The 23,993-nt window shown below is 45.2% G+C and overlaps 1 protein-coding gene across 4 annotated transcripts in view; it reads right to left on the bottom strand.

Moving 5' to 3' along the window:
- LOC139547721 (E3 ubiquitin-protein ligase RBBP6-like) overlaps positions 1-21,144 on the bottom strand; it is a 46,011-nt gene extending 24,867 nt beyond the window's left edge. The window contains exons 1-7 of one of the 4 annotated variants that reach the window (XM_071356745.1): positions 20,057-21,144; positions 18,038-18,137; positions 13,405-13,441; positions 7,732-7,773; positions 7,367-7,455; positions 3,235-3,331; positions 2,104-2,240 (exon numbers count right to left, since the gene is read on the bottom strand). In XM_071356745.1, coding sequence (XP_071212846.1) covers positions 2,104-2,240; positions 3,235-3,331; positions 7,367-7,455; positions 7,732-7,773; positions 13,405-13,441; positions 18,038-18,137; positions 20,057-20,222 — 668 coding nt within the window. In that variant the 5' untranslated portion in view covers positions 20,223-21,144. Of the gene's footprint in view, positions 1-2,103; positions 2,241-2,721; positions 2,836-3,133; positions 3,210-3,234; positions 3,332-7,366; positions 7,456-7,731; positions 7,774-13,404; positions 13,442-18,037; positions 18,138-20,056 lie in introns of those variants that run through there. The other 3 variants (XM_071356738.1, XM_071356763.1, XM_071356753.1) reach the window with 3 other exon arrangements.
- Between the last annotated feature and the right edge of the window lie 2,849 nt (positions 21,145-23,993).

Below are 23,993 nucleotides of genomic sequence, written 5' to 3'. Positions count from 1 at the left end.
AGTGGGCTTGGTGGTAAGGTGTATGACTTAATAAAATGTATGTACACAGAAAATAAGTGTGCAATAAAAATCAAAAACCAAAGAACAGAATTCTTTTCACAATGTCGAGGTGTGAGACAAGGCTGTAGTTTGAGTCCAAATCTTTTCAACATTTATATCAATGAATTAGCAGACATGTTGGACCATTCTCCAGCCCCAGGACTCACACTATTTGACACAGAGGTGAAATACCTGCTATATGCTGATGACTTGGTACTTCTATCACCAACCAAAGAAGGTCTTCAACAGAACATTAATATTCTAGAGCAATATTGCCATAATTGGGCCCTGGCAGTAAATTTCCCAAAAACTAAAATCATGATTTTCCAAAAACAAAACAGATGTCAGAAACACAAATATAAATTCACCCTGAACAACACCATAATTGAACACACAAAAAATTACACCTACCTTGGTCTGACCATATCTGCATCGGGAAACTTTAATATGGCAGTGAATGCACTCAAAGAAAAAGCCCGCAGAGCATTGTATGCAATAAAAATGAAATTATTCAAAATCAACATCCCAATTAGAATTTGGACCAAAATATTTGACAGTGTAATCCTACCAATAGCTCTTTACGGAAGTGAGGTTTGGGGGCCACTCAATAAACTGGACTTTAAAATGTGGGACAAACATCCAATTGAAACCCTACATGCAGAATTCTGTCGGAAAATCCTACAAGTCCAGAGAAATACACCAACTAATGCATGTAGGGCAGAATTGGGCCGCTTTCCAGTAATAATGAAAATACAGAAAAGATCATTAAAATTTTGGCTACATCTAAATTCAAGTCCAAATTCGAGTCTGCAATTTAAAGCACTTCAAACCCAAGAACTGAGCCCAGAAACGAGCCCTCTCAGTCAGCTGGTGTTGGACCTCACCAACCAAGCTGACACCAGCACTGCTTCAAAAGAAAGAATTCCAATAAACAAAATCATGAACCAATCAAAGGACTCATATTTACAACATTGGAAAAACGAAACAAAATCCCAAAGCCGACTAAATTGCTATCTGACCCTAAACAGAGAATATGAATTGGCTGAATATCTCTACTCTGTCAGAGATTCGAAGCAGAGACAGATCCTTACCAAGTACAGGCTGAGTGACCACCGATTGGCAATAGAAACCGGCAGACATAAAAAGACATGGCTACCCAAAGAGGAGCGTGTATGTGGTCACTGCACGACAGGGGAGGTAGAAACAGAGATGCACTTTCTCCTTTACTGTGATAAATATTCCTCACCAAGAGATTCATTATTCACAGAAATGACTACATTTATTCCAAATTTTAACTTATTAAACCCAGAGGAAAAACTAAAAATACTCATGGGCGAAGGAGCAATGGCTCCTCTTGCAGCCAAATATGTATTTGCCTGCCATAGCCTGAGGGACACTGAATAATAACATCTGCATAGTAAGCAATAACTTACTTATTATGACTGTTATTGTTATTACTGTTATTGTTATTAGTATTATTATTGTTGTTTATCATTCCAAATAGTAATGGTATGGGTGGTAATGGTAATGATAGCAGTTTAATGATAGTGGTGGTGGTAGTGGTGCATTACACCATACATTACATTCGACTATTGACTGTTACCATTTTATTGTTACTATTTTTTATATTTAATTTTGTATTATTATTTACTGCCATTCTATATTATTATTTGTCATTGTTTTAATTGTATTACAATGTATATTGTATACATTGTTGCTTTGGCAATATTGACACAATGTTTTTCATGCCAATAAAGCAGCTTGAATTTGAATTTGACACAGAGAGAGAGAAAGAGAGAGAGACACAGAGAGAGAGAAAGAGAGAGAGGGAGAGAGAGACACAGAGAGGGAGAAAGAGAGAGACACAGAGAGGGGGAGAGAGAGAGAGAAAAACTTGCTTTGGCAATGTTAACACATGTTTCCCATGCCAATAAAGCCCCTTGAATTGAATTGAATTGAAAGAGAGAGACACAGAGAGAGAGAAAGAGAGAGACACAGAGAGGGGGAGAGAGAGACACAGAGAGAGAGAGACACACAGACACAGAGAGAGCGTGTGGTACTTACGCGTCTATAGCAGGAATAGCATATTCTCCAGTGCTGGTCAACATGGCTCCTTTAGTTCCTGGTTCAGCCTTCACCATAAAGCTCTGAGGGATCCCCTTACTGGTCCTGACTGGCTTAGGAGCCTCTATACTCTTATCCTACAACACAGATACCATATGTCATGTTATGTAGTGTATATGTAGTGATCCCCTTACTGGTCCTGACTGGCTTAGGAGCCTCTATACTCTTATCCTACAACACAGATACCATATGTCATGTTATGTAGTGTATATGTAGTGATCCCCTTACTGGTCCTGACTGGCTTAGGAGCCTCTATACTCTTATCCTACAACACAGCATGTAGGGTTAAATCATGTTATGTTATGTAGTGTTATGTAGTGTCGTACCATCTGCATGGGGCAGTGTTTGATGTAGTGTCCGTTCTTGCCACAGCGAAAGCAGGTGTAGTGTTTATGTAGTGTTATGTAGTGTATATGTCATGTTATGTAGTGTTATCTAGTGTCGTACCATCTGCATGGGGCAGTGTTTGATGTAGTGTCCGTTCTTGCCACAGCGAAAGCAGGTGTAGTGTTTATGTAGTGTATATGTCATGTTATGTAGTGTTATGTAGTGTCGTACCATCTGCATGGGGCAGTGTTTGATGTAGTGTCCGTTCTTGCCACAGCGATAGCAGGTGTAGTGTATATGTAGTGTTATGTAGTGTCGTACCATCTGCATGGGGCAGTGTTTGATGTAGTGTCCGTTCTTGCCACAGCGAAAGCAGGTGTAGTGTTTATGTAGTTTTATGTAGTGTATATGTCATGTTATGTAGTGTTATGTAGTGTCGTACCATCTGCATGGGGCAGTGTTTGATGTAGTGTCCGTTCTTGCCACAGCGAAAGCAGGCGTAGTGTTTATGTAGTGTTATGTAGTGTATATGTCATGTTATGTAGTGTCGTACCATCTGCATGGGGCAGTGTTTGATGTAGTGTCCGTTCTTGCCACAGCGATAGCAGGTGTAGTGTATATGTAGTGTTATGTAGCGTAGTACCATCTGCATGGGGCAGTGTTTGATGTAGTGTCCATTCTTGCCACAGCGATAGCAGGTGTAGTGTTTATGTAGTGTTATGTAGTGTATATGTAGTGTCGTACCATCTGCATGGGGCAGTGTTTGATGTAGTGTCCATTCTTGCCACAGCGATAGCAGGTGTAGTGTGCAGGCGGTGGTCCGATGGCCTTCTTAGAGTAACTGGAAGAGAGACACAGAAAAGGTAGAGTCAGTGAGCACCAAGTAGACCGCAATACTGGGTCGACTCCCAAACAACTAAAGAGCGTTGAAGCGTGAGGCTAAACTTGTCCCCGTTTTGGTCCCGTAGCTACCACATTGAAGCATGAGGCGTACCCGTACACAGAAACTCTGTGACACAGAGCATCATCTTGCGTCACCCATCATCTGTGGTTCATCCTGCCGCTGAGTCTCAGTTTAAACATTAAACTACAGTTTACTAAACAACAGAGGTGTGGAGTCCACACTCGAGTCTGACTCCAGTCACAAATAAAAACGACTTGATAGAAAATAAAACAACTTGAGACTCTACTTTGACTTGAGATTGAAGACTTTTTGAAGACAAAACCAGGTTTTGTAACATTTTGTCACTAATTTTCTGGCACGGAGTCTCCTTCGATCACGCAGCCAGACACAGTGAAGCTCTTGCAAAACAAAAAGGAAAAAAGATTGTAAATGTGATCTTTCAGACTAATTGTTTACACATTTGGAAACATATCGAAAAACGTGTTATGGCTTTGTCATTATGGGGTATTGTGATGTCATTATGGGGTATTGTGATGTCATTATGGGGTATTGTGTGTAGATTGTTGAGGGGGGGGGAGGGCAATGTAATCAATTTTAAAATAAGGCTGTAATGTAACAAAATGTGGATAAAGTCAAGGTGGGGGGGGGGTTCTGAATACTTTCGAATGTATAATATATCTTTAGATGGTTCTTCAGTTTTAATTAAAAAGCCAAATGAAGACCTTGGGACTATACAGCTCTATTTGGAGTTGACGACATTGTATTTATAGATTTTTTAAAATATTTGTTTTTTGTTTTTACACTTGACTTGAATAAAACTTGTGATTCGACAGATGCCAGAGAACGCTACCTGCCCGAGTGCATTGCCCCAACTGTAAAGTTTGGTGGAGGAGGAATAATGGTCTGGGGATGTTTTTCATGGTTCGGGCCCCTTAGTTGCAGTGAAGGGAAATCTTAATGCTACAGCATACATGACATTCTACAAGATTCTGTGCTTCCAACTTTTTGGCAACAGTTTGAGGAAGGCCCTTCTTTCCTGTTCCAGCATGACAACTCCCCCCGCGCACAAAGCGAGGTCCAAACAGAAATGGTTTATCGAGATCGGTGTGGAAGAACTTGAATGGCTTGCACAGAGCCCTGACTTCAACCCCATCAAACAACTTTGGGATGAATTGGAACGTTGACTGCGAGCCAGGTCTAATCACCCAACATCAGTTCCCGACCTAACTAATGCCCTTGTGGCTGAATAGAAGCAAGTCCCTGCAGCAATGTTCCAACATCTAGTGGAAAGCCTTCCCAGAAGAGTGGAGGCTGTTAGAGCAGTAAAGGGGGTACCAACTCCATATTAATGCCCATGATTTTGGAATGAGATTGTCATGTAATGTATATACAGTTGAAGTCGGAAGTTTACATACACCTTAGCTAACCACATTTAAGCTCAGTTTTTCACAATTCCTGACATTTAATCCTAGTAAAAAATCCCTCTCTTAGGTCAGTTAAGAATCACCACTTTATTTTATGAATGTTAAAATGTCAGAATAATAGCTGAGAATTATTTATTTCAGCTTTAATTTCTTTCATCACATTCCCAGTGGGTCAGAGGTTTACATACATTCAATTAGTATTTGGTAGCATTGCCTTTAAATTGTTTAACTTGGGTCAAACGTTTCAACAAGCGTTCCGGCAATAAGTTGGGTGAATTTTGGCCCATTCCTCCTGACAGAGCTGGTGTGACTGAGTCAGGTTTGTAGGCCTCCTTGCTCGCACATGCTTTTTCAGTTCTGCCCACATATTTTCTATAGGGTTGAGGTCAGGGCTTTGTGATGGCCACTCCAATACCTTGACATTGTTGGCCTTAAGCCATTTTGCCACAACTTTGGAAGTATGCTTGGGGTCATTGTCCACTTGGAAGACCCATTTGCGACCAAGCTTTAACTTCTAGACTGATGGCTTGAGATGTTGCTTCAATATATCCACATAATTTTTCTACCTCACGATGCCATCTATTTTGTTAAGTGCACCAGTCGCTCCTGCAGCAAAGCACCCCACAACATGATGCTGCCACCCCCGTGCTTCACGGTTGGGATGGTGTTCTTCGGCTTGCAAGCCTCCCCCTTTTTCTTCCAAACATAACAATGGTCATTATGGCCGAACAGTTCTATTTTTGTTTCATCAGACCAGAGGACATTCCTCCAAAAAGTACGATCTTTGTCCCCATGTGCAGTTGGAAACCGTAATCTGGCCTTTTTATGGCGGTTTTGGAGCAGTGGCTTCTTCCTTGCTGAGCGGCCTTTCAGGTTATGTCGATATAGGACTCGTTTTACTGTGGATATAGATACTTTTGTACCTGTTTCCTCCAGCATCTTCACAAGTTCCTTTGCTGTTGTTCTGGGATTGATTTGCACTTTTCGCACCAAAGTACGTTCATCTCTAGGAGACAGAACGCATCTCCTTCCTGAGCGGTATGACGGCTGCATGGTCCAATGGTGTTTATACTTGCGTACTATTGTTTGTACAGATGAACATGGTACCTGCAGGCATTTGGAAATTGCTCCCAAGGATGAACCAGACTTGTGGAGGTCTACAATTTTTTTCTGGGGTCTTGGATGATTTCTTTGGATGTCAAGCAAAGAGGCACTGAGTTTGAAGGTAGGCCTTGAAATACATCCACAAGTACACCTACAATTGACTCAAATTATGTCAATTAGCCTATCAGAAGCTTCTAACGCCATGACATCATTTTCTGGAATTTTCCAAGCTGTTTAAAGGCACAGTCAACTTAGAGGATGTAAACTTCGGACCCACTGGAATTGTGATACAGTGAATTGTAAGTGAAATAATCTGTCTGTAAACAATTGTTGGAAAAATTACTTGGGGTCATGCACAAAGTAGATATCCTAACCGACTTGCCAAAACTATAGTTTGTCAACAAGAAATTTGTGGAGTGGTTGAAAAACGAGTTTTAATGACTCCAACCTAAGTGTATGTAAACTTCAGACTTCAACTGTATGTACATCTTTATGAGCTGGATTGCCTGTCTTTGCAATTAGTTTAGTTTGCTCTCGTTAGCATATTTAGCTAGCAGCCTCCATGGAAATTCTCTATCATATATACTAATTGTGTTAGCATTCTGGTAAGACACACCCAATGGGCTTTTTTGTTGTTGTATTTTGAGCACTAAGACATTAATACTGTAAATCCTCTGGGATGAGAAGGACGGCATGACAACGTGATGACGTGGATACCGCCCAACCCTACTGTAAATCCCCTGGGATGAGAAGGACAGCATGATGACGTGGATACCGCCCAACCCTACTGTAAATCCTCTGGGATGAGGAGGACAGCATGATGACGTGGATACCGCCCAACCCTACTGTAAATCCCCTGGGATGAGGAGGGCGGCGTGATGACGTGGATACCGCCCAACCCTACTGTAAATCCCCTGGGATGAGAAGGACGGCGTGATGACGTGGATACCGCCCAACCCTACTGTAAATCCCCTGGGATGAGGAGGACGGCATGATGACGTGGATACCGCCCAACCCTACTGTAAATCCCCTGGGATGAGGAGGGCGGCGTGATGACGTGGATACCGCCCAACCCTACTGTAAATCCCCTGGGATGAGAAGGACAGCATGATGACGTGGATACCGCCCAACCCTACTGTAAATCCTCTGGGATGAGGAGGACAGCATGATGACGTGGATACCGCCCAACCCTACTGTAAATCCTCTGGGATGAGGAGGGCGGCGTGATGACGTGGATACCGCCCAACCCTACTGTAAATCCTCTGGGATGAGGAGGGCGGCGTGATGACGTGGATACCGCCCAACCCTACTGTAAATCCTCTGGGATGAGGAGGGCGGCGTGATGACGTGGATACCGCCCAACCCTACTGTAAATCCTCTGGGATGAGGAGGACGGCGTGATGACGTGGATACCGCCCAACCCTACTGTGTGTATTACACTCACTGTATGGGGTCATATTCACTGTTGGACTGGGACATCATGGCTCTGATCTTGTCATCCTCTGATGCATTGGCCTCCGCTAGGTTGGCAGTCTGAAGAGAAAGGGAGGAGAGGGAGGAGCATGGGCGATAGGAATGAGGCGAGAGGAATGAGGAGAGGGAGGAGGAATGAGGAGAGGGAGGAGGAATGAGGCAAAAGGAATGAGGAGAGAAGAGAGGGATGAGGAGTGGAGTTAGAGGAGGATGACAAGGAGTTGTAAAGTGAAAATCAATTTACATTTTAATTCATGCCCCGAATTAAATGAGTTGAAATTAAATGAACCCCAACCTGATTCCCAAAGACCAAACACACACAGAGAGAGACAGTACCTTAGAGAGCTGGGCCAGGGTGACGGACGGTGACGAGTCGGTCTGAAGGAGAAGAGCAACATTAAGACAGAACAGAGTCAAGGTGGACATCCACCACCTGTCTGCCTGGGAGCAGACACGGACTCAATCTAGAGATGGACATGGCTCCCCCCCGTCTCCTTCTGAAAAGACATTGGGAGGGAGAAGATACCATCCCCACCTGTCTTTTGAGGAGGAGGCGAGGAGATAGGTGAGGAATCAAGGACACACAGATTGATCAACCCATTCCATAGCCAGAGAGGCAGATCACATACATCCAGTCAACTCATATCACTACTACAGTGTGACAGTTACACCAATGTTGTAGGGTCAAGTTTCCCCCCTAAAACACTGATCTGGGCTCAGTTCTTCATTTCCACACGAATGGTTATGGTAAGGATCGGTGGCAGGGAAAACTGATCCTAGATCTGTACCCAGGGGACGAACGCAGCGGAGCCGTCCTTCTCCTCCAATACGACGTGAGGAGGAACCGCAAAACATTGAGATTCACACAGGAACTGATGGGGGGGGGGGGGTACATTGGTATTACAGCCTGGCTAACTACACCAGTAGTAGTAGTTGGTACTATAGCCTGGCTAGCTACACCAGTAGTAGTAGTAGTTGGTACTATAGCCTGGCTAGCTACACCAGTAGTAGTAGTTGGTACTACAGCCTGGCTAGCTACACCAGTAGTAGTAGTTGGTACTACAGCCTGGCTAGCTACACCAGTAGTAGTAGTTGGTACTACAGCCTGGCTAGCTACACCAGTAGTTGTAGTTGGTACTATAGCCTGGCTAGCTACACCATCAGTAGTAGTAGTAGGTACTACAGCCCTGGCTAGCTACACCAGTAGTAGTAGTAGGTACTACAGCCTGGCTAGCTACACCAGTAGTAGTAGTAGGTACTATAGCCTGGCTAGCTACACCAGTAGTAGTAGTAGGTACTATAGCCTGGCTAGCTACACCAGTAGTAGTAGTTGGTACTATAGCCTGGCTAGCTACACCAGTAGTAGTAGTAGTTGGTACTATAGCCTGGCTAGCTACACCAGTAGTAGTAGTAGGTACTACAGCCTGGCTAGCTACACCAGTAGTAGTAGGTATTACAGCCTGGCTAGCTACACCAGTAGTAGTAGTTGGTACTATAGCCTGGCTAGCTACACCATCAGTAGTAGTAGTTGGTACTATAGCCTGGCTAGCTACACCAGTAGTAGTAGTTGGTACTACAGCCTGGCTAGCTACACCAGTAGTAGTAGTAGTTGGTACTACAGCCCTGGCTAGCTACACCAGTAGTAGTAGTAGTTGGTACTACAGCCTGGCTAGCTACACCAGTAGTAGTAGTAGTTGGTACTACAGCCTGGCTAGCTACACCAATAGTAGTAGTAGTTGGTACTACAGCCTGGCTAGCTACACCAATAGTAGTAGTAGTTGGTCCTACAGCCTGGCTAGCGTGTAGCTAGTAGTTGGTATTACAGTTACCAACTACGACTACTGGTGTAGCTATAACAGCCGAGCTAGCAACATCAGTAGTAGATGGTTTAACGGGCTGGCTAGCTACATCACTAGTAGTAGTAATTGTAGTTGGTATTACAGCTAAACTAGCTACACTTGGTTTTACAGCTGTCGCTAGCTACACCAGTAGTTTGGAATACAGCTGAGCTAGCTACACCAGTAGTAGTAGTTGGTACTACAGCCTGGCTAGCTACACCATCAGTAGTAGTAGTAGGTACTACAGCCTGGCTAGCTACACCAGTAGTAGTAGTAGTAGGTACTACAGCCCTGGCTAGCTACACCAGTAGTAGTAGTAGTTGGTACTACAGCCCTGGCTAGCTACACCAGTAGTAGTAGTAGTTGGTACTACAGCCCTGGCTAGCTACACCAGTAGTAGTAGTAGTTGGTACTACAGCCCTGGCTAGCTACACCAGTAGTAGTAGTAGTTGGTACTACAGCCCTGGCTAGCTACACCAGTAGTAGTAGTTGGTACTACAGCCTGGCTAGCTACACCAGTAGTAGTAGTTGGTACTACAGCCTGGCTAGCTACACCAGCAGTAGTAGTTGGTACTACAGCCTGGCTAGCTACACCAGTAGTAGTAGTAGTTGGTACTACAGCCTGGCTAGCTACACCAGCAGTAGTAGTTGGTACTACAGCCTGGCTAGCTACACCAGTAGTGGTAGTTGGTACTACAGCCTGGCTAGCTACACCAGCAGTAGTAGTTGGTACTACAGCCACGCTAGCTACACCAGTAGTAGTAGTAGTTGGTACTACAGCCTGGCTAGCTACACCAGTAGTAGTTGGTACTACAGCCACGCTAGCTACACCATCAGTAGTAGTTGGTACTACAGCCTGGCTAGCTACACCAGTAGTAGTAGTTGGTACTACAACCTGGCTAGTTACACCAGTAGTAGTAGTAGGTACTACAGCCTGGCTAGCTACACCAGTAGTAGTAGTTGGTATTACAGCCACGCTAGCTACACCAGTAGTAGTAGTAGTTGGTACTACAGCCTGGCTAGCTACACCAATAGTAGTAGTTGGTACTACAGCCTGGCTAGCTGCATCAGTAGTAGTTGGTACTACAGCCCTGGCTAGCTACACCAGCAGTAGTAGTAGTTGGTCCTACAGCCTGGCTAGCGTGTAGCTAGTAGTTGGTATTACAGTTACCAACTACGACTACTGGTGTAGCTATAACAGCCGAGCTAGCAACATCAGTAGTAGATGGTTTAACGGGCTGGCTAGCTACATCACTAGTAGTAGTAATTGTAGTTGGTATTACAGCTAAACTAGCTACACTTGGTTTTACAGCTGTCGCTAGCTACACCAGTAGTTGGGAATACAGCTGAGCTAGCTACACCAGTAGTAGTAGTTGGTACTACAGCCTGGCGAGCTACACCAGTAGTAGTAGTTGGTACTACAGCCTGGCGAGCTACACCAGTAGTAGTAATTGGTACTACAGCCTGGCGAGCTACACCAGTAGTAGTAGTTGGTACTACAGCCTGGCTAGCTACACCAGTAGTAGTAGTTGGTACTACAGCCTGGCTAGCTACACCAGTAGTAGTAGTTGGTACTACAGCTAAGCTAGCTACACCTGTAGTAGTTGGTACTACAGCCTGGCTAGCTACATCACTAGTAGTAGTAATAGTAGTTGGTACTACAGCTAAGCTAGCTACACCTGTAGTAGTTGGTACTACAGCCTGGCTAGCTACACCAGTAGTAATAGTTGGTATTACAGCCTGGCTAGCTACATTAGTAGTAGGTATTACAGCTGAGTTAGCGACACCAGTAGTAATAGGTATTACAGCCTGGCTAGCTACATCACTAATGGTAGTAGGTGGTATTTACAGCTGCGCTTGCTACATTGGTAGCAGTAGTTGGTATTACTACCTAGACCAGCCTAGCTTGTTTACTAATACTACTACTGGTGTAGCTAGTAGTAGTAGTAGGTGTTACAGCCTGGCTAGCTACACCAGTAGAAGTAATAATAGCTGTTGGTGGCCCTTTACTACACTATGAGCTAACAGGATTAAGTCCAGAGCTAGGCAACAGACTATGAGCTAACAGGATTAAGTCCAGAGCTAGGCAACAGACTATATGGGCTAACAGGATTAAGTCCAGAGCTAGGCAACAGACTATATGGGCTAACAGGATTAAGTCCAGAGCTAGGCAACAGACTATATGGGCTAACAGGATTAAGTCCAGAGCTAGGCAACAGACTATGGGCTAACAGGATTAAGTCCAGAGCTAGGCAACAGACTATGGGCTAACAGGATTAAGTCCAGAGCTAGGCAACAGACTATGGGCTAACAGGATTAAGTCCAGAGCTAGGCCGGTCTAGGCAACAACAGACTATGGGCTAACAGGATTAAGTCCAGAGCTAGGCAACAGACTATATGGGCTAACAGGATTAAGTCCAGAGCTAGGCAACAGACTATGGGCTAACAGGATTAAATTCAGAGCTAGGCCGGTCTAGGTAACAACAGACTATGGGCTAACAGGATTAAGTCCAGAGCCAGGCAACAGACTATATGGGCTAACAGGATTAAGTCCAGAGCTAGGCAACAGACTATGGGCTAACAGGATTAAATTCAGAGCTAGGCCGGTCTAGGTAACAGACTATGAAGTAAACAGGATTAAGTTTTAGAGCAAGGCTGGTCTAGGTAACCGATTAACCAGTTAACCCAAGATCCTACTTCCTACTGCATGTAGCTATATGGTAACAGTTGAAGTGAACCATGTTGCCTTCACGACTCCTCGTCTACTGCAGTGGTCTGGAGTGAGGCGCTATGGGTCCACTTAGGATGATCTATCTAGTGCATTATGGAAACACTGCATAACAGTATAATAAAATGTGTTTCTTTTAACAATACTTTCACTACAATAACCATTATACAATAGTAGTAAACAATAGCCATCATAACACTAGTCAAGGGACAAAGGGGAAGAGGGAGGGTAGAGAGGTCTGGTTTATTAAGCTATAAACTCTTCGTCGTCGCTGTCATCATCATCATCATCATAGTAGAGGCTGGTAGGTTGGGAGGTTCAGAGGTCACTGTGAAGGGAAGACACAGGGTCTGGTGTGGTGGTGCACGTGCTCACAACAGAACACATAACCTCTTTATTGACAGTTCTGGCAGCGTACAGCAGCAACCAAACACAACCCTGTCGCCACGGGAACCTACCATGCCACACAGTCAGCCCAGTTAGAACCCTGTGATGTCATAATAGATCATTTCAGTGATGTCATAATAGTCTCTGTGATGTCGTAATGGTATCATCATCATTGCACCGCTTTTAGTTTTTTTGTTTGTAACTCTGTACCAAACATGATCGTGGATTCAGTACTCATCATAGTAAATACTTAACACCTAGTTTACAGTTTAGCTTTAAGTAAAAAATGTATTGCAAAGTAGACAAAATGCATTGCATTTCTAAGTAGTTTGTAGTAAAAAATAAAAAACTTTCTTGAGAGAACAAAGGATCACCTATGTCCAGTCCATATTAAAATGTCAGAATATGATGAGAGAACAACATTAGAACAGCCAAATATCAGCAATTAACTTCAGTTTTAGAACAACTGTTGAACAGGAACCAAATTATTTACCAATTTACCCCACACACACAGTCACACACAGGTATCCATACAAGGTATCAATGCATTAGTCTTAGTCAATACCTCAAACTCATTGCTATAACACCACGTGAAAGAAAAAGCAGAATTTCCCATTCATTTGAAGTAAAGCAGCATAGTAATAATCGGTCATCATCATGCCTGTAAGGATTATGAAGCATTGTCTCAACACACAGGGAGGCTCTGTACAGTGGCAGGCTAACAACACCACGATAACCCTTGTTTCAATATGAAATACAGTCACAATATAGTTCAGATCCATCAACACATTGAACAACATTAAAAACACACAGTGAGTTACAACAACAACAGGGAACAGCAGTTGGAACCAATCAAAACAGAATATTATCACCATGACAACTCAGAGTTAACTGGTGACCAATCAGAACAGAATATTAAAATCACCATAACAACTCAGAGTTAACTGGTTACCAATCAGAACAGAGTTTACACAGTATGTTTAACCCAAAAAATCAGAGCAGAGTTTATAAAAGGAGGACAGAGAGAGTAAGGAAATGAGAGTGCTTGTTACATACGGGTCTGGAGGATCCAGCAGCCATGTCAGAACGGTCACTAAACAAACAGGAAGAAACAGAATAAACATGTCAACAACCACCACAGACATGGACCAGACAACAGAGAGGAGTTGTATCTTTAGAATAACTAGGCTGGTTTGACTGGATATTAGTGTGGGGGGGGGGGGGGGGTTACTACCATTTGACTGGATACTAGTGTGTGGCTCTGTGGAGGGGGGGGGGGGTTACTACCATTTGACTGGATATTAGTGTGGGGGGGGGGGGGGGTTACTACCATTTGACTGGATACTAGTGTGTGGCTCTGTGGAGGGGGGGGGGGGTTACTACCATTTGACTGGATACTAGTGTGTGGCTCTGTGGAGGGGGGGGGGGGTTACTACCATTTGACTGGATACTAGTGTGTGGCTCTGTGGAGGGGGGGGGGGGGTTACTACCATTTGACTGGATACTAGTGTGTGGCTCTGTGGAGGGGGGGGGGGGGTTACTACCATTTGACTGGATACTAGTGTGTGGCTCTGTGGAGGGGGGGGGGGGGTTACTACCATTTGACTGGATACTAGTGTGTGGCTCTGTGGAGGGGGGGGGGGGTTACTACCATTTGACTGGATACTAGTGTGTGGCTCTGTGGAGGGGGGGGGGGTTACTACCATTTGACTGGATACTAGTGTGTGGCTCTGTGGAGGGGGGGGGGGTTACTACCATTTGACTGGATACTAGTGTGTGGCTCTGTGGAGGGGGGGGGGGGGTTACTACCATTTGACTGGATACTAGTGTGTGGCTCTGTGGAGGGGGGGGGGGGGGTTACTACCATTTGACTGGATACTAGTGTGTGGCTCTGTGGAGGGGGGGGGGGTTACTACCATTTGACTGGATACTAGTGTGTGGCTCTGTGGAGGGGGGGGGGGGTTACTACCATTTGACTGGATACTAGTGTGTGGCTCTGTGGAGGGGGGGGGGGGGTTACTACCATTTGACTGGATACTAGTGTGTGGCTCTGTGGAGGGGGGGGGGGGTTACTACCATTTGACTGGATACTAGTGTGTGGCTCTGTGGAGGGGGGGGGGGGTTACTATCATTTGACTGGATACTAGTGTGTGGCTCTGTGGAGGGGGGGGGGGGGGGTTACTACCATTTGACTGGATACTAGTGTGTGGCTCTGTGGAGGGGGGGGGGGGGGGGTTACTACCATTTGACTGGATACTAGTGTGTGGCTCTGTGGAGGGGGGGGGGGGGGGGTTACTACCATTTGACTGGATACTAGTGTGTGGCTCTGTGGAGGGGGGGGGGGGTTACTACCATTTGACTGGATACTAGTGTGTGGCTCTGTGGAGGGGGGGTTACTACCATTTGACTGGATACTAGTGTGTGGCTCTGTGGAGGGGGGGGGGGGGTTACTACCATTTGACTGGATACTAGTGTGTGGCTCTGTGGAGGGGGGGGGGGGTTACTACCATTTGACTGGATACTAGTGTGTGGCTCTGTGGAGGGGGGGGGGGGGGTTACTACCATTTGACTGGATACTAGTGTGTGGCTCTGTGGAGGGGGGGGGGGGTTACTACCATTTGACTGGATACTAGTGTGTGGCTCTGTGGAGGGGGGGGGGGGGGGGTTACTACCATTTGACTGGATACTAGTGTGTGGCTCTGTGGAGGGGGGGGGGGGTTACTACCATTTGACTGGATACTAGTGTGTGGCTCTGTGGGGGGGGGGGGGGGGGGGTTACTACCTTTTGACTGGATACTAGTGTGTGGCTCTGTGGAGGGGGGGGGGGGGGGTTACTACCATTTGACTGGATACTAGTGTGTGGCTCTGTGGAGGGGGGGGGGGGGGGATATTGGAATCAACAGGCGAAGGGGGGGGGGTTACTACCATTTGACTGGATACTAGTGTGGCTCTGTGGGGGGGGGGGGGGGGATATTGGAATCAACAGGCGAAGGGGGGGGGTTACTACCATTTGACTGGATACTAGTGTGGCTCTGTGGAGGGGGGGGGGGGGATATTGGAATCAACAGGCGAAGGGGGGGGGTTACTACCATTTGACTGGATACTAGTGTGGCTCTGTGGAGGGGGGGGGGGGGGATATTGGAATCAACAGGCGAAGGGGGGGGGTTACTACCATTTGACTGGATACTAGTGTGGCTCTGTGGAGGGGGGGGGGGTTACTACCATTTGACTGGATACTAGTGTGTGGCTCTGTGGAGGGGGGGGGGGTTACTACCATTTGACTGGATACTAGTGTGTGGCTCTGTGGAGGGGGGGGGGGGGGGGGGTTACTACCATTTGACTGGATACTAGTGTGTGGCTCTGTGGAGGGGGGGGGGGGGTTACTACCATTTGACTGGATACTAGTGTGTGGCTCTGTGGAGGGGGGGGGGGGTTACTACCATTTGACTGGATACTAGTGTGTGGCTCTGTGGAGGGGGGGTTACTACCATTTGACTGGATACTAGTGTGTGGCTCTGTGGAGGGGGGGGGGGGTTACTACCATTTGACTGGATACTAGTGTGTGGCTCTGTGGAGGGGGGGGGGGGTTACTACCATTTGACTGGATACTAGTGTGTGGCTCTGTGGAGGGGGGGGGGGGGGGTTACTACCATTTGACTGGATACTAGTGTGTGGCTCTGTGGAGGGGGGGGGGGGGGTTACTACCATTTGACTGGATACTAGTGTGTGGCTCTGTGGGGGGGGGGGGGGGGGGTTACTACCTTTTGACTGGATACTAGTGTGTGGCTCTGTGGAGGGGGGGGGGGGGTTACTACCATTTGACTGGATACTAGTGTGTGGCTCTGTGGAGGGGGGGGGGGGGGGATATTGGAATCAACAGGCGAAGGGGGGGGGTTACTACCATTTGACTGGATACTAGTGTGGCTCTGTGGAGGGGGGGGGGGGGGGATATTGGAATCAACAGGCGAAGGGGGGGGGGTTACTACCATTTGACTGGATACTAGTGTGGCTCTGTGGAGGGGGGGGGGGGGATATTGGAATCAACAGGCGAAGGGGGGGGGTTACTACCATTTGACTGGATACTAGTGTGGCTCTGTGGAGGGGGGGGGGGGGGATATTGGAATCAACAGGCGAAGGGGGGGGGTTACTACCATTTGACTGGATACTAGTGTGGCTCTGTGGAGGGGGGGGGGGGGGATATTGGAATCAACAGGCGAAGGGGGGGGGTTACTACCATTTGACTGGATACTAGTGTGTGGCTGTGTGGGGGGGGGGGGGGTTACTACCATTTGACTGGATACTAGTGTGGCTCTGTGGAGGGGGGGGGGGGGGGATATTGGAATCAACAGGCGAAGGGGGGGGGTTACTGCCATTTGACTGGATACTAGTGTGTGGCTGTGTGGAGGGGGGGGGGGGGGGGATATTGGAATCAACAGGGGGGTTACTACCATTTGACTGGATACTAGTGTGTGGCTGTGTGTGGGGGGGGGGGGGGTTACTACCATTTGACTGGATACTAGTGTGTGGCTGTGTGTGGGGGGGGGTTACTACCATTTGACTGGATACTAGTGTGTGGCTGTGTGGGGGGGGGGGGGGGGGGGGTTACTACCATTTGACTGGATACTAGTGTGTGGCTGTGTGGGGGGGGGTTACTACCATTTGACTGGATACTAGTGTGTGGCTGTGTGGGGGGGGGGGGGGGTTACTACCATTTGACTGGATACTAGTGTGTGGCTGTGTGGGGGGGGGGTTACTACCATTTGACTGGATACTAGTGTGTGGCTGTGTGGGGGGGGGGGGTTACTACCATTTGACTGGATACTAGTGTGTGGCTGTGTGGGGGGGGGGGGGGTTACTACCATTTGACTGGATACTAGTGTGTGGCTGTGTGGGGGGGGGGGTTACTACCATTTGACTGGATACTAGTGTGTGGATGTGTGGGGGGTGAATTGGAATCAACAGGCGTTGGGGGGGGGGTTACTAACATTTGACTGGATATTAGTGTGTGGATGTGTGGGGGGGGGGGGTTACTACCATTTGACTGGATACTAGTGTGTGGCTGTGTGGGGGGGGGGGTTACTACCATTTGACTGGATACTAGTGTGTGGCTGTGTGGGGGGGGGGGGGTTACTACAATTTGACTGGATACTAGTGTGTGGATGTGTGGGGGGTGAATTGGAATCAACAGGCGTTGGGGGGGGGGGGGGTTACTAACATTTGACTGGATATTAGTGTGTGGATGTGTGGGGGGGGGGGTTACTACCATTTGACTGGATACTAGTGTGTGGCTGTGTGGGGGGGGGGTTACTACCATTTGACTGGATACTAGTGTGTGGCTGTGTGGGGGGGGGGGTTACTACCATTTGACTGGATACTAGTGTGTGGATGTGTGGGGGGTGAATTGGAATCAACAGGCGTTGGGGGGGGGGGGTTACTAACATTTGACTGGATATTAGTGTGTGGATGTGTGTGGGGGGGGGGGTTACTACCATTTGACTGGATATTAGTGTGTGGCTGTGTGGAGGGGGGGGGGGGGGGGTATTGGCATCAACAGGCGATGGGGGGGTTACTACCATTTGACTGGATACTAGTGTGTGGCCGTTATTAGGATCAACAGGCAATTGGGGGGGTTACTACCACGCTCATATCATGCAGATAGACACAGGGTCACGATGTCATAGCTACGTACACAATGAACGTTCTGCCCGCTGGTTTGACCCCTCCGATGGGGGTGCGTCTGACGATCACTGACGAGTGTTTGGGGATGTGAATCTCCTCATCAGTGTACTCTGTAGAAGCACAAGGTACACAATATAATATATCATTAGTACTGTAATCTATAGAAGCACAGGGAATATAATATATCATTAGTACTGTAGTCTATAGAACCACAGGGAATATAATATATCATTAGTACTGTAGTCTATAGAACCACGGGGAATATATCATTAGTACTGTAGTCTATAGAAGCACAGGGAATATAATATATCATTAGTACTGTAGTCTATAGAACCACAGGGAATATAATATATCATTAGTACTGTAGTCTATAGAACCACAGGGAATATAATATATCATTAGTACTGTAGTCTATAGAAGCACAGGGAATATAATATATCATTAGTACTGTAGTCTGTAGAAGCACAAGGTACACAATATAATATATCATTAGTACTGTAGTCTATAGAAGCACAGGGAATATAATATATCATTAGTACTGTAGTCTATAGAAGCACAGGGAATATAATATATCATTAGTACTGTAGTCTATAGAACCACAGGGAATATAATATATCATTAGTACTGTAGTCTATAGAACCACAGGGAATATAATATATCATTAGTACTGTAGTCTATAGAAGCACAGGGAATATAATATATCATTAGTACTGTAGTCTATAGAAGCACAGGGAATATAATATATCATTAGTACTGTAGTCTATAGAACCACGGGGAATATAATATATCATTAGTACTGTAGTCTATAGAACCACGGGGAATATAATATATCATTAGTACTGTAGTCTATAGAAGCACAGGGAATATAATATATCATTAGTAATACATAGTGTTTGGGGATGTGGACATCAAACAAAAACGGTTAAATTCACATCGTTCTTCCCCGTGTAAAAGGTCACCCCAGCCGAAGCTCTAGAGAGATTGGACTCAACACTGAGTTCCTAGAGATTAAACATATGCAAATGTTGATGGGGAAATTTGTATTTTGGTTCCTCAACAATGAGACGCGTTCAATCTGCATAGGCAATGCAGCTCATGCAACAATGTTGATGACAACTATGTTGTTTTCACTTTGCTTCTTAATATAAATCCACTAGTGTTCTGTAATTAACGTTACACTATCATTTATTTATATATTTTTTTACATATACAAACAGCTAGCCTGTCATTTCTTAGCAAGTCCGGGCTGTTGTTAGCCGCTAATGCTAATCGCCTGTTACCTGGCGGGCTAATAGATGTACGGAGTTAAAGCAAACGTACTTATACAGCCGCATAACACCTCAAATCAGCATGTTGTTTGTACAACAGTATCTTCTAAAATCAAAGAGGAATACACAAAGCAAGAATATGTTAGCTACATGAAGTAGCTAAGAGAAAACATTCAATGTAGCCAGAGATTAAACGTTCCCGTTGTCATGTCAAAAACACTGTATTCAAAGTGGTCACTATTAACTATAGAATACTCATTATAACTCCAATGGTTCCAACAGTTGACAAGTGTTTTGCTCTAAATCGCAAGTTTCAATTGTAACATTTGGTTCAAAATATGGCCCAGGTTGTTTGCCCATACCGTGCAGCCCTACACCGCAGCGTGGAAATGATCTCAAATGAGTGAGGAAATGCATAAATTTATGAATGAGCTAAAATTGTTTTATAATATTAAATTAAAGCAAAAATAAATCAGAATGGAGAAATACCACCCTAGGGTCACGCACTACTCATAAAGTAAATTTAAAATTTATATTATTACAAATATTTTTTTGGGGGGGGGTCAAATACAGTAATACAATCCAACTTCTGTATCTATATATAATTTATTTTTAGGGCCCATATCGCCGATCCCCACCAGGAAGTACACACCATAAAACTGCATAGAATCATTGACAATCTTGTCATCGCTAACATCAGCTCGTTGTAGAACAACCTGTACTACTAGACTGCCCGGGGCGCGCTCTGGGCCAGTTCTTACCTTCACGGGTCTGTGCGTTGGTGATCTGCAGGTCACAGTCGGTGGCTTTGAGGCGCTCTCTGCCCATAATCTGCCGTTTCAGCTCGGCTAGGGTGATGTGCAGCCCGTCAAAGGTCACGGTGTTGTAGTCCAGTTTGGACGAGAATTTATAATGAACACACGACATTCTCACAACTATCACTTAAATCAAAACTCAAGACAAGGGAAAACAACAAGTTAGTTAAGAATAACAATAACCAGTACTAGATATGATCTGAGACTGAAGGGAAAGCTACCAGTTTAGTCTAAGATAATATCGAAGGGAAAACAGGCAATGAACTAAGAGGAAGTATTCACAGATAGTCCTTGTAGCTGTATACGTCAAAGACACCAAGCTACTAGTAGTGAAAGGCCGGGACACCAGCAAGCAGCGTCTTTAACCCGGTCAGTTCGTTAAGAGTCCGGTAAAACACAAGAAAAGTACAGTTCCAGAAGTGTCCATTACGGCTTTTTTCACGGTTAATAAAGTCAGTAGAGTCTCTCGCGGAAACACGGGCCTTGTAGCTGCTGAAAGCAGCGAGGCACCGAGTTCGCGGTTAGGAGTCCATGCGAGGCCGTAAGCTTCGCTCTTCCGCCGTAAATGGCGCAGTCCAAAATCTTCTAATCCGTCCAGAAACGGAAAATCAAACGTCCAAAAATAAGTCCTTAAACGATCCTCTTCGGAGTTGCAGTCCACGCAGGAACGATGTTTATCCTTGTATGACCTACGATGAAATTATGAGACAAGGGAATCTGCGGCCTAGGTCGGTGTAATGTTACCTACCACTCAAAACAAAAACATTACCCGCAGCTAACGTTAGCGTACAGTACTTAGGTAGCTAGTTAACTGGTTAGAAAATGGCCACTGGAAACAACCACTTTAATAACCAGTTAGCTTAGGCTCTTATCCAAAACGACGGTAATTATCTCCTTCCAAACTATAATTTTCGTTGTTTAAATCCATAACATCCATTTCGACGGTCTTTCCGTTGCTCCTCGTTGTCTTCTGAACATCATGGCGGGCCCGGAAACTGGCCTGACAAGAAAACGGAAACGATTTTTTTTTCATCTATGAGGTCCGATCTATAAGGTGCAACCTACTGTGCGAGGTAGTCAAATATATATTTTAAAAAACGTTTTGGATGAAAATACTCATACTAACTAGCAAAAACAACAACAAAATATGATACATACAAATAAATACAACTCCCTCTACTTCTGTTAAAATCATAAAGTCAAAACTGATCTCCACAGGCTCAGGAGCACGGGAAGGCGGGGTAGTTCTTCCATAGCAACAAACCACTTGAAGGTCTTCCGTTGTGAATTCTTTCAGGCCCAGAAACTTTTCTTCCGTATCCACAATTGATGTCCAATTTATAAAAAATAAAAAAATGTTGACACTTGACCAGTACAGTTATTAACAGTTACAATAAACACCACAAAGCGAAAACTTCGGTTTAGACGTTTGGTGACGTGTGCAGCTTTGGCTGCAGCTAGCGCCCTCTAGTGAGCTGTAGAATGAAGCAATAAGGCCTGAGGAGGTCCGGTATACGGCCATATGACGCGGCTAAGGGCTGTTCTTTAGGGACGACACAACGCGGAGTGCCTGGATACAACCCTTAGCCGTGGTATATTGGCCATATAACACAAACCCCTATTATAAACTGGTTATCAACATAATTAGAGCAGTAAAAATAAATGTTCTGTCATACCCGTGGTATCGGGTCTGATATACCATGGCTGTCAGCCAATCAGCATTCAGGGCTTAAACCACCTAGTTTAAAAGACACGATAAACCACTACATTGTAGAATAATAGTGAGGACATCAAAACTATGAAATAACACATATGGAATCATGTAGTAACCCAAAACGTATTAAACAAATCAAAATATATTTTATATTTGAGATTCTTCAAAGTAGCCACCCTTTGCCTTGATGACAGCTTTGCACATTCTTGGAATTCTCTCAACCAGCTTCATGAAGTACTCACCTGAAATGTTAAAAGTTAATTTGTGGAATTTCTTTCCTTCTTAATGCATTTGAACCAATCAGTTGTGTTGTGACTAGATAGGGTTGGTATGCAGAAGATAGCCCTATTTGGTAAAATACCAAGTCCATATTATGGCAAGAACAGCTCAAATAAGCAAAGAGAAACGACAGTCCATCATTACTTTAAGACATGAAGGTCAGTCAATCTGGAAAATGTCAAGAACTTTGAAAGTTTCTTCAAGTGCAGTCGCAAAAACCATCAAGCACTGTAATGAAGCTGGCTCTCATGAGGACTGCCACAGGAAAGGAAGACCCAGAGTTACCTCTGCTGCAGAGGATTAGTTCATTAGAGTTACCAGCCTCAGAAATTGCAGCCCAAATAAATGCTTCACAGAGTTCAAGTAATAGACACATCTCAACATCAACTGTTCAGAGGAGACCGTGAATCAGGCCTTCATGGTCGAATTCCTGCAAAGAAACCACTACTAAAGGACACCAATAAGAAGAAGAGACTTGCTTGGGCCAAGAAATACGAGCAATGGACATTAGACCGGTGGAAATCTGTCCTTTGGTCCGAATTGGAGAATTTTGATTCCAACCACCGTGTCTTTGTGAGATGCAGAGTAGGTGAACGGAGGATCTCCGCATGTGTGGTTCCCACCGTGAAGCATGGAGGAGGAGGTGTGATGGTTTGCTGGTGACACTGTCAGTGATTTTACTTAGAATTCAAGGCACCATCAAGGCTACCACAGCATTCTGCAGCGATACGCCATCCCATCTGGTTTGCACTTGTTTCTCAACAGGGCAAAGACCCAACACACCTCCAGGCCATGTAAGGGCTATTTGACCAAGAAGGAGAGTGATGGAGTGCCGCATCAGATGACCTGGCCTCCACAATCACCCGACCTCAACCCAATTGAGATGGTTTGGGATGAGTTGGACCTCAGAGTGAAGGAAAAGCAGCCAACAAGTGCTCAGCATATGTGGGAACTCCTTCAAGACTGTTGGAAAAGCATTCCAGGTGAAGCTGGTTGAGAGAATTCCAAGAGTGTTCAAAGCTGTCATCAAGGCAAAATGTGACTACTTTAAAGAATCTCAAATATAAAATATACTTTGACTTGTTTAACACTTTTTTTGGTTACTACATGATTCCATATGTGTTGTGTCATAGTTTTAATGTCTGTAGCACATACTTCTGTTATATAAATAGTTCTAAAGCGATAAAATAACTGTAAGAAATAGAATTGAATACTTGTAATTGCATTACACCTCAGGAGAGAAAAGTGACCGAAAGAGGCTTTTATACAGAACCAATACTGAGCCCTAGCAGGAGAATCACTATACTTTGTTATCTCAATAGTCTGTGTGTGTGTGTGTGTGTGTGTGTGTGTGTGTGTGTGTGTGTGTGTGTGTGTGTGTGTGTGTGTGTGTGTGTGTGTGTGTGTGTGTGTGTGTGTGTGTGTGTGCGGTGAGTGATGGGTTGCGTTATTTTGTTGACAGTAAACTGTACGTTGTATTTTGTGGTTCAAAGCACTCTACACCTGAGATGCCACATATTCAGGTGTTTTCCACAGAGTCCTAGGAGAGACACACGCACGCCCCCCCCCCCCCCCCCCCCGGTGTATTTATTGTAAACAGTGTGAGGGTCCACTAAGAGTTACTAGAGGTTAGTCAGTGTATTTATTATAAACAGTGTGAGGGCAGACTAAGAGTTACTAGAGGTTAGTCAGTGTATTTATTATAAACAGTGTGAGGGTCCACTAAGAGTTACTAGAGGTTAATCAGTGTATTTATTATAAACAGTGTGAGGGTCCACTAAGAGTTACTAGAGGTTAGTCAGTGTATTTATTATAAACAGTGTGAGGGCAGACTAAGAGTTACTAGAGGTTAGTCAGTGTATTTATTATAAACAGTGTGAGGGTCCACTA

This window comes from Salvelinus alpinus, chromosome 2, assembly GCF_045679555.1.
Source record: "Salvelinus alpinus chromosome 2, SLU_Salpinus.1, whole genome shotgun sequence".
NCBI classification, from domain to species: Eukaryota; Metazoa; Chordata; class Actinopteri; order Salmoniformes; family Salmonidae; genus Salvelinus; species Salvelinus alpinus.
Note: the sequence above shows the minus strand (reverse complement) of the source record. Positions and strands in the feature narration are given on the sequence as shown.